The following is a 16,371-nucleotide window of genomic DNA, read 5'->3' on the forward strand; positions in this document are numbered from 1 at the left end:
TATTGCCATATTTAAAGAGGAAACATCGGTTCCCTTCAACACACAGACAGAAGACAGGTTTATTTCCTCAGGGTTGAAAGTGCAGAAATACTCGGCTACAGGGTTTAATGTGCCCTGAAAAAAGTGCGGCGTGGAATCGACTTGATTTAAATGTGCACACAACGTCTGAATGAATGAAACATGTTACATCAACACTCCTCTCTGGGGCTGGGACAAGCAGCGAGTTTAAAAGGTTCATGAATCAAATTGATCAATACTGATAAATTTGTTATTTAAAAACTAGGCAAATTTTCACTAACATTTTGCACGCCGATGACAGTCCGCAAACCTTTTTCACACCTCAAGTTTTAAAAATGTACACAGAGTCCACTGTAGTCATGTGGTCATTCTGTAGTCGGTGCTGTGCTCTTATGCCCATATTAGGAACTCCGGGTCTGAGCTCCTTTTCTCTATGGGCCAGAATGTATAGGGTTTTCGAGAAACAGCTCGACTGTAGCAATATCCATATTTCAGATCTTTAACCACCTGGTAATTCAGAGGATCCTGTGTTCGGGAGGAGAGTGTTCACAGGATAAAACAAATCGGGTTCTGGTCATTTTTACTGAACACAGGGGGCGCCAGAGGTGGTTTCTCGAGAACCCTATTCGTTCTGGCCCATAGAGAAAAGGAGCTCAGACCCGGAGTTCCTAATATGGGCATAATGAGGCCCACAGAATGACGACAGTCTAGTGGTCTATTTCCACCGAACTTTAGCAGAACGGGCCGTTACTCACTGTCTGCAGCTTTGAGCCGCTCTGGATAAATGAAAACTGATAACTTTCATTGCCGCTCATACTTAATTTTTTTCCTCCTCTTTGTGTTTAATAAGAAAAATCAACTCAACATGACTAAATATTAGACCAACATCAACAATGAAAAATGTATCTTTTGATGGTGTTTCCATCACTCACAGGTCAGATCACTGCTGTACGTGATTAAATACTTGCGATTTCCTGAACGTAAATATGGACATATCCAGTATTTAAAACCACGGATGTTTTACAGTAACAGGAGAAAAGCTGTGAAAACGTTCACTGTTCACTGATGTGCAGTGTACTTTAGCAGAATGGGCTGTTACTCAGAGTCTGCAGCTTTAAGAGGCACCGGCTAAAAGAAAAACGGATGCATTTCTTCTTTATCTTCGTCTTCTTGGTGCAAGATTTTACCAAAACGGCGCAACGCAGCAAAAGATTCAGTATGATGGAAAGAAAAGTAAAATTAAAGTGTCGGTAAATAAGTCAGCCCGACTTTTCTGTCTTTCACTTTATCTACTTTTGGGAATAATTCTGTTGATGTAATATATTTAATCCTTGTGGGAATGATGTGCACATTTAAACCCTGAATTCTACGCTGTATTTTTTCAGTGTGTGTATGCATGTGTATGTGTGTATATAGTAGCACTGTGCAAAAGTCAGAGACCTGCTTACATTACGTAACAGTGGTCAGTGTTCAGTGGTCAGCGAGTCTCTTTCCCTTCATTCCAGCTTTCTTTCTTCTCAGGAGCGTCACTTTCAGCTCCTTAAAGAACCTGCAGACACGCTTGCAAAGCTCAGTCTGAGAAGCTGGTTGATTTCCTGAAGTAATCAAACCCATTCAGTGGTGCTGGGGTCTGGACTCTGGGGCGGTCAGTTCATCGTCCAGCTTCTTTGTTTGATGTGTCCGTCTCCTTTTCTCAGTGAGGTCCTTCTTGATCAGCTACACGTCCTTTCAGACCCACAGCGCTGAGTGGTCTCCTCACAGTGGAAGGATGGACAGAAACACCTGTGGATGTTTTCAGATCTGGAGCAGCTTGATCTTCTCCTCTCTCTCAGAGATCAAAGCTTTCAGTGCTGTTTAGGGCTCTGCCAGCTCTTCCAGGTGGTTGTTAGGAGTCTCGTTTTCTCTGGAGCTTTTAATCTTTTAAAAATAGATAAATGAAGGGTCTCCAACTTTCACACAGTACCACATGTGTACGTGTGTATGTGCGTTTTCTCTACAAGCGTCCGTGTTCCAGTTCTCAGCCCCAGGCTCGTTGTTCTACAGTAGTTCTAGATTCTCCAATGGTGCGTCCTAAAGCTGTGAAATGCAATTTTTTCACATGTAATGTCCAGTGAGATGATCGGTGATTGCAGAATGATCAATCACAGGCAGTCTTATTCGTTCCGCACCAGCGAAAAGGTTTTGCATGTGGACAATTCTTCAGTTATGCTTTCGTTGCCTCGCTGTGTCTCCTCCAGCCAGCAGGGAGCAGTGTAGAGTCTCAGCGCCTTCATCGAGACATCATCCGCACAAACTCTACAAAATCATTTTGGGAGAACATTTATTTTATATGCAGTTTATATTTTTTTATAAGCTAATATTCTCTCATAGTATTTACAGTAGAAGTAAGTAGCTGTGTTAAAACTGAACTCCACCAATTTCTCAAAATTCTTGCATAATTAAGCGGTTAAGATGTAAACAGGGCGGTTTGGTGTGAAACGCTCCGTTCTAGATAAACGTACCGAGTCAGAACCATTCCCAGTGGTGGTGATGGGAACCAGACGTCCCCCTCTAAAAGCTCCTCACAGAAAGTTCCTACATGAGCTGGTTCTGAATTCACTGCCTGATGACTGAGACGCTGTTTTATGGTAGTTTTGTGTCCATGTTTTGGTCTAAAATGTATTTTAATCAGTTTATCTTAATGCATTCTTGATGGGAGGGGTACAGAGTATAAAAAATGGCTATATTTGTGTTGTAGTCATGGCAACCCCTGGTTCCTATCACCACCTCTGTAAAGAAAACTGGGTCAGTAAGTTTCTCTACAACGAACCATTTCACATCAAACCACTCTGAATTATTCTGTTTACGGCTCAGCCGCTGAATTTCACGGAAGTTTGGACTTATTTTCACTTCGAAAACCCACAAAACATGGGATGTTGACTGGGGCGCACAAACTTTTGCACACGACCAGACACAATTTACAGTGACTGTTTTTAGCTGTATATACACAATTTGACACAGCTAGTTGCAAGCAGGGAACATTTTAGGCATGCAGTTAGCCCCATGCTAATTGGCATGCTAATCAGTTAGCGCCGTTAGCCTCGCCGCTCCACGTGTGTTGGCTGATCGACCACCACTCATCTACTCCTCTAAGGGCAGATGTAAACAGTGACGTGACTCGATCTGTTGAGATCTGCACTGCATTAGAAAATGTTAGCTGCATTTTGGCTAATTGGGTTGTGCTCACCCTCAAAATCTACACGTCCGTCCCCGTTCAGGTCGATGTCTTTCAGAATGTCCTCCAGGTCCCGGTGGCCGACCTGACAGACGAGACAGACCGATGTAAACACAAAGACTCCCACAGAGGCAGATTCGTTCCTATATTAAAGTCCTAGCAGCCGAGCTCATTTTAAAACTGTTTATCTTTATCAGGACTTTTATTACAGCCAGTAAAACCACCAAACTTACAATGACCTTTTAGGGCCACTGTTAATAAAAATAAAAAAAGTAGACTTCGAGAATAAAGTCGATATATTTTGAGAAAAAAAAATCATACAGTATATTTCAAGAATAAATTGGTAATATTTCAAGAAAAAGATTTAATATTTCGAGAAAAAGTCAAAGTTTTGAGAATAAAGTCGTTTTTTATTCTTGAACTTTATTTTTGAAATATCACGTTATTCTTGAAGTAAAATGACTTTTTCTCCAAATATTACGACTTTATTCTAAAAATATCATCACTTTATTCTTGAAATATTATGACTTTATTCTCTAAATATTCTGACTTTTTTCTCAAAATATTACTTTATTCTCCAAATATTTCAGCTTTTTTCATGAAATAGTAAGACCTTTTCTCTAAATATTATGACTTTACTCTTGAAATATTACAAGTTTTTTTCTCAATATCTACTATTTTTATTAACAGTGGCCCTACAACATCATCGTACAAGCTTTCAAATAAACATAAATATAATGTTCAAATAAATACAGTTAACATAAAATTCATTTTCCCCCGGACATTTTCCAATCTCTCTGTATCCATTACAATCAAATAGGCTGTTTTTGTTACTGTGCCTTTAAGACTGATATATGTAAATTATCTCAATTGTGATTTGCTGCCTTGTTCAAAGGCCTGAAACACTCCTCCTAACTTCAGTGTGAAGGTGCTTTAAAACTGCCACTGATTACAGGCTATATCAAAATTCAAAATAAGAAATATAGAAAGTCAGTTTTCCATGATATGGGACCTTAAAAAAGTCATGAATATGTAGGTTAGAGCAATAAAGATGGAATGATATGATTTAATTGAATTTTATTTGTGTTTATGCTAATGTTAGTGTTTTTTTTTCTTACAAATAAATGGTCGCCGCCCAGATTAACTGCTTTACAGAGAATTTTCTCAGAGGCCTAAGACTTCAGTACAGTGCAAACACACACAGGTACAGTACAGTCACTCACCTGATGTCCCAGCAGTTTCCTCATGGCTTCCCTCAGCTCACTCGTGCTAATCTCTCCATCTCCGTTTGTGTCAAACTGAAGAGCAGCGTAAAGATGTTTATGTGCATTTCGGTCAAACTTCATTATTTTTAGAATCACACTGGAAATTTATATCAATTATGAACAATGTAATTAAGTTTGCTTGTTAAAGGATGCTATAGCAGCAGCCTAGAAAGACCTTAACAACCACCTGGGATATCATAGCAATGGCCTAGCAGCACCTTAGCAATCACCTGGAACACCACAACAATAGCCTGGCAACATTTTCGCAACCACCTGGGATGACATAGCAACTGCCTAGCAGCACCTTAGCAACAACCTGGGATACCATATCAATGGACTAGCAACAACTTACCAACCACCTAGGACACCATAGCGACTGCCTAGCAACACCTTAGCAACCACTCTGAAGACCATAGCAATGGCTAAGTAACCCCTTACCAACCAACTGGGATACTATATCAATGACCTAGCAACACCTTAGCAACAGCCTGGGATACCATATCAATGGATTAGCAACACCTTACCATCCACCTAGGACACCATAGGGACTGCCTAGCAACACCTTAGCAACCACTCTGAAGACCATAGCAATGGCTAAGTAACCCCTTACCAACCAACTGGGATACTATATCAATGACCTAGCAACACCTTAGCAACAGCCTGGGATACCATATCAATGAACTAGCAACACCTTACCATCCACCTAGGATACCATAGCAACTGCTTAGCAACACCTTAGCAACCATCCTAAGTACCATAGTACCATATCAACACCTCAGCAACAACCTGGGATACCATATCAATGTCCTAGCAGCACCTTAGCAACAACCTGGGACAACAAAGCAACCACCTAGCAACAGCCTAGCACCATCTAAGCAACCAGCTGAGATACCATTATAATGGCCTAGCAACACTTTACCACCCACCTAGGATAGCATAGCAACTGCCTAGCAATACCTTAGCAACCACCTGGGACACCACATTAATGGCCTAGCAACTCCTTAGCAACAACCTATGACAACATAGCTACCACTTAATAAAGACTTGGCAACACATTAGCAACCACCTAAGATATCATAGCAACAATTTAGCAGCCACCTAGGATATCACACTAATGGCCTAGCAACACCGTAGCAACCACCTGGGATAGCATAGCTTTGTCAAGTCAGTTCTTTCCCTTTCTACGTGTTGTAGTCATGAAATGATGAATGTCACTGATAGTTTCCCCCTCAGTCGCTATGATCAGCGTTATTTACAGTGTTTACAGTAGATTCTCTCTCAGGCTCATCTGTCATAAGTGTAACAGTGACACTCTGTATTCTGTAGGACGTTCTCACCTCTTTAAAGGCGTCTCTGAGCTCCTTCACTCCGATCATGTCGGCCGTCTCTGCCAGCAGTTTCGGACCCATCAAACCCACAAAGTCATCAAAGTCCACATGACCCCCCACTGAGAGAGAGAGAGAGAGAGAGAGAGAGAGAGAGAGAGACAGACAGAGAGAGAGAGAGTGTGAGAAAGAGAGACAGAGAGAGAGAGAGGGAGGGACAGAGAGGGAGAGAGAGAGGGAGAGAGTGTGAGAAAGAGCGAGAGAGCGAGAGAGAGAGAGCGAGAGAGAGAGAGAGAGAGAGACAGAGAGAGAGAGAGGGAGAGAGAGGAAGAGAGAGAGAGAGAGAGACAGAGAGAGAGAGAGAGAGAGAGAGCAAGAGAGAGAGACAGAGAGAGAGAGAGAGAGAGAGAGAGAGAGAGAGAGAGAGAGAGACAGAGAGAGAGGCAGAGAGAGAGGGAGAGAGAGAGAGAGAGAGTGAGAGAGAGAGAGAGAGAGAGAGGTAGAGAGGGAGAGAGGGAGAGAGAGAGAGAGAGAGAGGTAGAGAGGGAGAGAGAGAGAGAGAGAGAGAGAGAGAGAGAGAGAGAGAGAGAGAGAGAGAGAGAGAGAGAGAGCGAGACAGAGAGAGAGACAGAGAGAGAGAGAGAGACAGAGAGAGAGGCAGAGAGAGAGAGAGAGAGAGAGGGAGAGAGAGAGAGAGAGAGAGAGCGAGAGAGAGAGAGCGAGAGAGAGAGAGAGAGAGAGAGAGAGAGAGAGAGAGCGAGAGCGAGAGAGAGAGTGTGTGAGAGAGAGAGAGAGAGAGAGAGAGAGAGAGAGAGAGAGAGAGAGAGAGAGAGCGCGCGAGAGAGAGAGAGAGAGAGAGAGTGTGTGAGAGAGAGAGAGAGAGACAGAGAGAGAGAGAGCGCAAGAGAGAGAGAGAGAGAGAGAGAGAGAGTTACACTATGAACACTACACCTCTACACACTGGATTACAGTCTATTTAGCGAGTGAGCCCTGGATAAACACCAGAACAAACAGAATGTATGATAGAATTCTTTAACATTAATCCTAAAACCAGTCGGGGGATAAACTGCTCACATTTCATGCTCCGTGTTTCTAAAAGCTGCCTCACTGTATTCAGACCGTACTGTCAGAACGTCCAGCTGAGCAGAGCTAATAGAACGTAAACTGTACCGAGACTTGTTTGTTGATAAAAATGCAGACTACTGTGAAGGAAGCTGATCAATAATCACCTTATAGACAAATAAGAACCAGTGGATTGTCTTCACACTGAAAGTGGAGGCCAACCACTTCATAGAGATCACAGAGAAGAGCTGAATATCTAGCACCTGTTTTAAATCCTAGTGCTGTCCAGCGTCCAGCGAGAGCCACACTGTCTCTGAATTACCCCTATAAAAACATCACCTCAATCTAAAACAGGTGAAAAGGTACTCTCCTAAAGAAAAGAACCCTTTGCTTGATTAAAGGGTTCTTTGCATCATGAAGTGGTTCTTCAGATTGATGGAAAGTGTGCATCAGACGACTGTATGGAATCTTTTTTGAAAAGGGTATAGCACCCAAAGGGTTCTTCTACTGGTTATAACAATAAAAGAACCCTTTTCAAAAAGATTCCATATAGAGCCGTCATTGGCACACTTTCCATTAATCTGAAGAACCATGTCATGATGCAAAGAACCCTTTAATCATGCAAATGGTTCTTTTGGTGTTCATGGTTCTATGTAGAACCACTGTCTTTAGTAAAGAACCCTTTTTGTTTGCAGTGTTTATTGTATTTACTGTCCCTGCTGCCTCCTTTGACTTTGACTCAAACACTATGCATGGGAAATGCACTGATGTTGGAGTTTCTGAATGAGTTCAACTCAATTCTAAATATTTTCAACTGAGTATTTTCTTTATTTTCTAAAGGTTCCATCTGTAGTCAAGCACGGTCAGAGGTTCACACCGACTCATCACCATAGATATACATCCCTGATGCCACGTCGGGTCCATCCAGGCACGTCAACAGCGCATAAAGTCAGCGTGCATTCAGTACCATTACAGAGCGGCAGGTTAAGAAAAAGATACTGTCCAAAATTTCAAGAATATCGCTCTCAGAAAACAGGATGGGATTATGAAGTCTTCCTATGTGCCAGTTTCGTGTTCAAATTTTCCAGTTCCACCTTGAACGGTGTAGCATCAGGCAACAAGTAACAAATGCACCATTTGTGGGCAGTCGTGGGCTGGAGGTTAGGGAACTGGCCCTGTGACCGGAAGGTCGCCAGTTCGATCCCCAGAGCCGACAGTCCATGACTGAGGTGTCCTTGAGCAAGACACCTAACCCCCAACTGCTCCCCGGGCGCTGTGGATTTGGCTGCCCACCACTCTGGGCAAGTGTGCTCACTGCCCCCTAGTGTGTGTGTATTCACTAGTGTGTATGTGGTGTTTCACTTCACGGATGGGTTAAATGCAGAGGTAGAAGTTCCCCGTTTGTGGGATTAAAAAAGTATCACTTAACTTGCTGGAACGGGAAAACTCGACCAGGAAGCCGGCTTTAGCTTCATCATTTTGGCGATTTATTTTGATGTGCATTAAGATTAGAAGTGATTCACACATTGATGGATTTGCTGAGGTGTGTGAGAGCAGATCCATGCGGCCAAGTTCATTTAACCTCCACGTTTAACCCATCCGTGCAGTGAAGCACACTAGTGAACACACACGCTAAGGGGCAGTGAGCACACTTGCCCGGAGCGGTGGGCAGCCCTATCCATAGCGCCCGGGGAGCAGTTGGAGGTTAGGTGTCTTGCTCAAGGGCATTTCAGTCATGGACCGTCAGCCAAGGGGCTCGAACTGGCAACCTTCAGGTCACAGACTGACTGAGATTAGCCTGAGTCTGAGGATTATAACAAAACAGATTTGGTGAAAATCGGTCGAGTGATAAGGAAGTTGTGGTCGGTTTAATCTTGAGACTCTTCGTCTCTCAATGCAAGTGAATCTGTTCACCAGCGGATCTTGACCTCTCCAACATGGCGGACGCACAGACGTACGGTTTCAGATGGAGAACAGAAGCAAAGCAGGATCTGGGTGGGTACATCCACGCTCATCACACTCACATACTTACGGTTCATGTTGATCTGCTGGCTGAGTTCGATGAGCTCCATCTCGGTGGGCATGTAGCCCATCGTCCTCATGCAGTTCCCCAGATCCTTACAGCTGATGAAGCCGTCCTTATCTTTATCAAACTCCCGAAACGCCTCACGCAGCTCTGCACGCGCACAAGAGATGATAATCAGAACAAGCAGTCATTACAGCCCATAAGACATACGTGATCTACTGAAACACGGCGCCAAAACACTACACGGAATACTGCACTCTTATATCAGCCAGAGTCAAGACTAAACCTCAGTCCATAACAGTGAGTCAAACAGTGTCAGAAACCTCATAATCAGGTCTATTAGAGACACCGAACAACTACACAAGGTTTAAAGTGACTATGTGGAGGTTTAGACGTGTGGGTCTGTGTGTAATCGGTGGGGCATGAGAAGCAAACATGTATTCATAGTGTTCAACTACATCCAGGCTGAGGAGTAAACGACAGAGTTATGACTTTAAACTTAAGTTTACTGTAGCACAAACATCTGAAATGACCAGAAAAGAGCTCACCTTCAATCTCCTCAGGTCTCAGTTCTCGGTCCTGTTAAATGAAACACAAATGGAGAGAAGCAGAGAAATGTCAAATACTGAGCAAAAAGCAAGACCTGAGGGAAATGTGTAGCTACAAAAAAAGTTAATATGGGATATGGTCATAGAAATATTACCACGTGGAATAATTTCAGCCTTCATTATCCAGCCAACAGAAGAACAGAACAGAAAACCTGTTTTCTCCAAAACAATTATAATAGAAGCTAATGTGCACTTGGTTTAGCAACTGCCCATTCACTTCCACTGTAAGTGATTTTCAAGTCCACGGTGTTTCTGTTCTTTTCTAAGTACATAGATACTATCAGTGGTAGTTGACCATGCAATACAGATGCAGAAGATCAAGATTATCTTGAAAAGCTCTGGAATATTCCTTTAAGCTCAGGACTGCAGTACCAGAACGTCCTCTTCAACCTGAGGAAGCTGAAACATGCACAGTGTCTCCATCATGGCTTTTCTCACAGTGTCAAAGCGATGTCCTCCAGCTGTTTTATAGAAGAAGGTAACGTCATGGGCCTGTGGAAGGCAGGAGGTGGTCCTAAGCAGAAAAACGGGGTGTGTTCATCGCGGAAACGTTGGCCTGAGCCAGTGGAAGAACGCAAGTCTTTGGCCTACAGGGACAACAGCCTTTAAAGGCTATGGAGCGAGAAGAAGGGAACCAGGTGGAGAACAGAGACTGGAGGGTTAACACGAGGAGGGGGGGGGGGGGGGGGGGGGGCGTAAACATACACACACATACCCACACACTGCTCTAACGGACACCAGACACATGCAGACACGCATGGATACAGACTACGACATCAAACCAGAAATGGAGACAGAGGCAGGGCAGGTGAAATACCACACGCGTCATCCTGCAGTTAAGAAAACCAGAAGAACATTTATTTTTATATGACCATGTCTCCATTCCAACGAAAAACATCTCAGTTCATCAGGCACTGTAAATCTCCCACTACATCTCAATGAAGTTAGAGCTGCAACGACCGGTTGACGATTATGGAAAAAGATCACACAGTCATTCTGACATCATTTTTCCACCATAAATGTTATCATGTCTCACCAAACACCATCACTCCATCATTTTCCATCAATTACCAACATTTTCCACCAAACACCACCATTCCTCAATCAAAACATTTCTCTAACCAACATCATTCTCCACAAAACACCATCATTCCCCACAAAACACCATCATTCCCATCTAAACATTGTTCTTCACCAAACACCATCATTCCCCACCAAACACTATATTCTCAATTAAACATCATTCTCCACAAAACACCATCATTCTCCACCAAACAGCATCATTCCCCACCAAACACCATCATTCCCCACCAAACACCATCATTCCCCACCAAACACTATATTCTCAATTAAACATTATTCTCCACAAAACACCATCATTCTCCACCAAACAGCATCATTCTCCACAAAACACCATCATTCCCATCTAAACATTGTTCTCCACCAAACACTATAATTTTCAATTACACATCATTCTCCACAAAACACCAGCATTTTCCACCAAACACCACACTCATGTTCCACCAAGACATTAGTATCCACCAAACACTATCGTTTTCCACCACACACACTCATGTTCCACCAACACATTACTATCCACCAAACACCATTATTATCTACCAAACACTGTCATAATCCAGAAGACACTTCCATGCCCTAGAAAACAACATCGTGTTCCTCAAAAAACACCAGCATGTTCCACCAAACACCATCATTATCCAGCAAACCCCATCACGTTCCACCAAACACATTACTGTCCACCAAACACCATCATTCTCCACCAAACACCTAATTTGCCATCTTTGCCTTTATAATGTTCTCCTGAACAAACTATGAGCAAATTGAAGCAGAGTGAATGGGGGGAGAACATTCCAAAGACTCCAAGTAACTGCATAGGTCTAAAAGTACAGCACAATAAAAAGTCAAAGAATTACAGACTTTTAAATAAAGCATCCTTATAATGTTCATATGATCCACACAGTTGCTCTGACAGACTGTAATACACTACAGGAAGCGTAGGGGGCGATACGGCTTCTACTGTTTCATTTAAAAAGCTCTATAATGTTCATATGATCCACACAGTCGCTCTGACAGACTGTAATACACTACAGGAAGCGTAGGGGGCGATACGGCTTCTACTGTTTCATTTAAAAAGCTCTATAATGTTCATATGATCCACACAGTCGCTCTGACAGACTGTAATACACTACAGGAAGCGTAGGGGGCGATACGGCTTCTACTGTTTCATTTAAAAAGCTCTATAATGTTCATAAGATCCACACAGTCACTCTGACAGACTGTAATACACTACAGGAAGCGTAGGGGGCGATACGGCTTCTACTGTTTCATTTAAAAAGCTCTATAATGTTCATATGATCCACACAGTCGCTCTGACAGACTGTAATACACTACAGGAAGCGTAGGGGGCGATACGGCTTCTACTGTTTCATTTAAAAAGCTCTATAATGTTCATATGATCCACACAGTCGCTCTGACAGACTGTAATACACTACAGGAAGCGTAGGGGGCGATACGGCTTCTACTGTTTCATTTAAAAAGCTCTATAATGTTCATATGATCCACACAGTCGCTCTGACAGACTGTAATACACTACAGGAAGCGTAGGGGGCGATACGGCTTCTACTGTTTCATGATTCACCACCTGCAATCTTTATTTAATGCTTCAGCTCTCATGAACCATGAGTCTGAACTATTGAAACACTCTCTATTGTTCCAGCGTCTAAATAATTGCCTGTGGAGGTCCGTGTCCTTTCCCAGAGGCTGCAGTGTGTTTGTGTTGGCTGGTATGTCTCGGTACAATCTGCTTCTCACTGGCCAGTTCCAGGCCTTCTGGCAGCCACACACAGACAAGCTCCTTTCATCACCACAGTGCTATTCAATCTGTCAGGACCAGAAGCTCCAGCGCAGAGAGAAATTTATTCAACTGTCGCTGCATAATAATGCACCAGTAAATATCCAGTAAAATCTCATACCTCCACTGACCTTCTTAATAGGAAGAACCTTAGATCATTTCTACTCTTCTCTGATACACAAACACACTCACAGAGGTTTGTCTCCTTTCAGCATGCTGATAATTGAACACTTCGCTCCTGGCTAAATTCTAATGCTTTCAAATCTATCATCCTGTCATATCTATAAAGATTTGAACCAATTAAGTTTAAGTCAACAGTCAACCCATGAATTCCACTGTTCTCCACCAAAAACTAACACAGCCTAACAAACACTAAGATTCTCAAACAAGCACCAAAACTCTCCAATAAACCTCACCAAACATCATTACTCATCTACACGAACACCATATTTCTCTACCAAACACCATGATTCTCAAACACCAACACTCCAATAAACCTCACTAAACATCCTCCTCCATAAAACACCATCATTCTTAAAAACAATCTTCACCAAACAACACTACAGCCCAAAACCAGCATTCACCATCACCACCAAATTCACAACACCAACAAATTCCATAATGGTCCAGTAAACACCATCACTCTCCACCAAACACCAACATTCTCCAATAAACCCCACTAAACAGAATTCTCTGTCATAGTCTGACAAACACCAACATGTCCAAACACCATAAATCTCCAACAAACACCATAATTCTCAAAAACCAACATTCTCCAATAAACCCCACTAAACATCATTATTTATTAAACACCATCATTATCTAACAAACACCAACATTCTCCAAAAAAATTCTCCACTAAACACCCTCATAGTCTAACAATAGCATTCCCCCAAACACCATAACTCTCCAACAAACACCAACATTCTCCGATACTCACTCTCCATGAAAAACCATCATTATCTAACCATCGCCATTTTTCTCCACCAAACACCCTTATATTCCAACACCATCAGTCTCCAACAAACACCATTATTCACAAATACACACCAGCATTCTCTTATAAACACCACTAAACATCACAGCTGTTCTCCATGTTCCACCAAACACCATCATTGTCCACCAAACACCATCATTCTTGAATGACCACCATCATCCTCCACCAAACCCTATCACATTCCAAACCCCATTCCTTCCAGTCAAACACTCCTATTCTTCACCCTACACTGTTATTCCCCACCAAATTCCACCAATCTACAACATACACTGTTAAGTTAAGTGATACTTTTTTGGAAATTCCACCTCCGCATTTAACCCATCCATGAAGTGAAACACCACATACACACTAGTGAATACACACACCCTGGGGGGAGGTGAGCACATTTGCCCAGAGTGGTGGGCAGCCCTATCCACGGCGCTTGGGGAGCAGTTGGGGGTTAGGTGTCTTGCACAAGGACATCTCAGTCACATGCTGTCGGCCCTGGGGATTGAACCGGCAAGCTTTCAGTCACAAGGCCAGTTCCCTAACCTCCAGCCCACGACTGCCCCGATACTAATCATATTTCTCCACTAAAGACCATCATTATTCACCAAACACCATCAACGTGGGCAGTCAGCTTTACCAGAAAGACCAGATAAGCCGAATGAAGCAGTGTGACTGAGGGAGCAGGTTCTAGAGACTCCAAACCAAACATCCACACAGTCCTACAGGTCCAGCACACAAACCCAGCCACTGGGCCCGTGAGTAAGAGAGTGGGTGACTGAATGAGAGTGAGTGGGTGAGTTAATGCTGCTGTTGCAGTTGGTCATGCTGTGCGTTAAGCGAACGATGCCAGCTCTGACGGCACTGTGTGTGCACAAATGTTGACATTACTCATTTCATTACCAGCCGTTCAACTACAGCCATATGTGTAGTGAGAGGAGAGAGAGAGAAGAGAGACAGACACAGAGAGAGAGAGAGAGAGAGAGAGAGAGAGAGAGAGAGAGAGAGAGAGAGAGAGAGAGAGAGAGACAGAGAGAGAGAGAGAGAGACAGAGAGAGAGAGAAATCCATTAATAAAAAAATAAGCATGCAGCCAGTTTTCCATTCATCTATCATAACAGTTTACCAAGCACATTGTTTAGACTGACACCTTAGACCTATACAGTGTCATACCAAGTATAAACACACACAGACAGGGAGAGAGAACGTGTGGAGAATCTAGATCTAGATTACGAAGCCATGGACGGTGAAAAACTCTAATCTTCATTTTTTCAAATGTGCCTCATCACTTTCAAATGTATTCTTCCGTACCTACTTACAGAAGACTGACTCTGAGTCTGAGTCTGTACAGTTTCTCATTAGGCTGAATGAATAACCGACTCTAAATGTAGGTATTGTGATATAAACCGAGTCCGTTCTACAGTTTCTCATTAGACTGAATGAATAACCGACTCTAAATGTAGGTATTGTGATATAAACCGAGTCCGTTCTACAGTTTCTCATTAGACTGAATGAATAACCGACTCTAAATGTAGGTATTGTGATATAAACCGAGTCCGTTCTACAGTTTCTCATTAGGCTGAATGAATAACCGACTCTAAATGTAGGTATTGTGATATAAACCGAGTCCGTTCTACAGTTTCTCATTAGGCTGAATGAATAACCGGCTCTAAATGTAGGTATTGTGATATAAACCGAGTCTGTTCTACAGTTTCTCATTAGGCTGAATGAATAACCGACTCTAAATGTAGGTATTGTGATATAAACCGAGTCCGTTCTACAGTTTCTCATTAGGCTGAATGAATAACCGGCTCTAAATGTAGGTATTGTGATATAAACCGAGTCTGTTCTACAGTTTCTCATTAGACTGAATGAATAACCGACTCTAAATGTAGGTATTGTGATATAAACCGAGTCCGTTCTACAGTTTCTCATTAGACTGAATGAATAACCGACTCTAAATGTAGGTATTGTGATATAAACCGAGTCCGTTCTACAGTTTCTCATTAGACTGAATGAATAACCGACTCTAAATGTAGGTATTGTGATATAAACCGAGTCTGTTCTACAGTTTCTCATTAGACTGAATGAATAACCGACTCTAAATGTAGGTATTGTGATATAAACCCAGTCCGTTCTACAGTTTCTCATTAGGCTGAATGAATAACCGGCTCTAAATGTAGGTATTGTGATATAAACTGAGTCCGTTCTACAGTTTCTCATTAGGCTGAATGAATAACCGACTCTAAATGTAGGTATTGTGATATAAACCGAGTCCGTTCTACAGTTTCTCATTAGACTGAATGAATAACCGACTCTAAATGTAGGTATTGTGATATAAACCGAGTCCGTTCTACAGTTTCTCATTAGACTGAATGAATAACCGACTCTAAATGTAGGTATTGTGATATAAACCGAGTCCGTTCTACAGTTTCTCATTAGGCTGAATGAATAACCGACTCTAAATGTAGGTATTGTGATATAAACCGAGTCCGTTCTACAGTTTCTCATTAGACTGAATGAATAACCGACTCTAAATGTAGGTATTGTGATATAAACCGAGTCCGTTCTACAGTTTCTCATTAGGCTGAATGTATAACCGACTCTAAATGTAGGTATTGTGATATAAACCGAGTCCGTTCTACAGTTTCTCATTAGGCTGAATGAATAACCGACTCTAAATGTAGGTATTGTGATATAAACCGAGTCCGTTCTACAGTTTCTCATTAGGCTGAATGAATAACCGACTCTAAATGTAGGTATTGTGATATAAACCGAGTCCGTTCTACAGTTTCTCATTAGACTGAATGAATAACCGACTCTAAATGTAGGTATTGTGATATAAACCGAGTCCGTTCTACAGTTTCTCATTAGACTGAATGAATAACCGACTCTAAATGTAGGTATTGTGATATAAACCGAGTCCGTTCTACAGTTTCTCATTAGGCTGAATGAATAACCGACTCTAAATGTAGGTATTGTGATATAAACCGAGTCCGT

The 16,371-nt window shown here is 42.3% G+C and overlaps 1 protein-coding gene across 1 annotated transcript in view; it reads right to left on the reverse strand.

Moving 5' to 3' along the window:
* Nucleotides 1-1,873: 1,873 nt before the first annotated feature.
* Nucleotides 1,874-16,371, reverse strand: part of cabp1a (calcium binding protein 1a) — a 38,451-nt gene continuing 23,953 nt past the window's right edge. Inside the window, exons 2-7 of the mRNA XM_017688992.2 lie at nucleotides 9,459-9,489; nucleotides 8,917-9,060; nucleotides 5,835-5,944; nucleotides 4,456-4,530; nucleotides 3,245-3,317; nucleotides 1,874-2,313 (exon numbers count right to left, since the gene is read on the reverse strand). Of these exons, the coding sequence (XP_017544481.1) occupies nucleotides 2,288-2,313; nucleotides 3,245-3,317; nucleotides 4,456-4,530; nucleotides 5,835-5,944; nucleotides 8,917-9,060; nucleotides 9,459-9,489 (459 nt within the window). The 3' untranslated portion in view covers nucleotides 1,874-2,287. The remainder of the gene's footprint in view (nucleotides 2,314-3,244; nucleotides 3,318-4,455; nucleotides 4,531-5,834; nucleotides 5,945-8,916; nucleotides 9,061-9,458; nucleotides 9,490-16,371) is intronic.

Source organism: Pygocentrus nattereri, chromosome 29, assembly GCF_015220715.1.
Source record: "Pygocentrus nattereri isolate fPygNat1 chromosome 29, fPygNat1.pri, whole genome shotgun sequence".
Classification (NCBI taxonomy): Eukaryota; Metazoa; Chordata; class Actinopteri; order Characiformes; family Serrasalmidae; genus Pygocentrus; species Pygocentrus nattereri.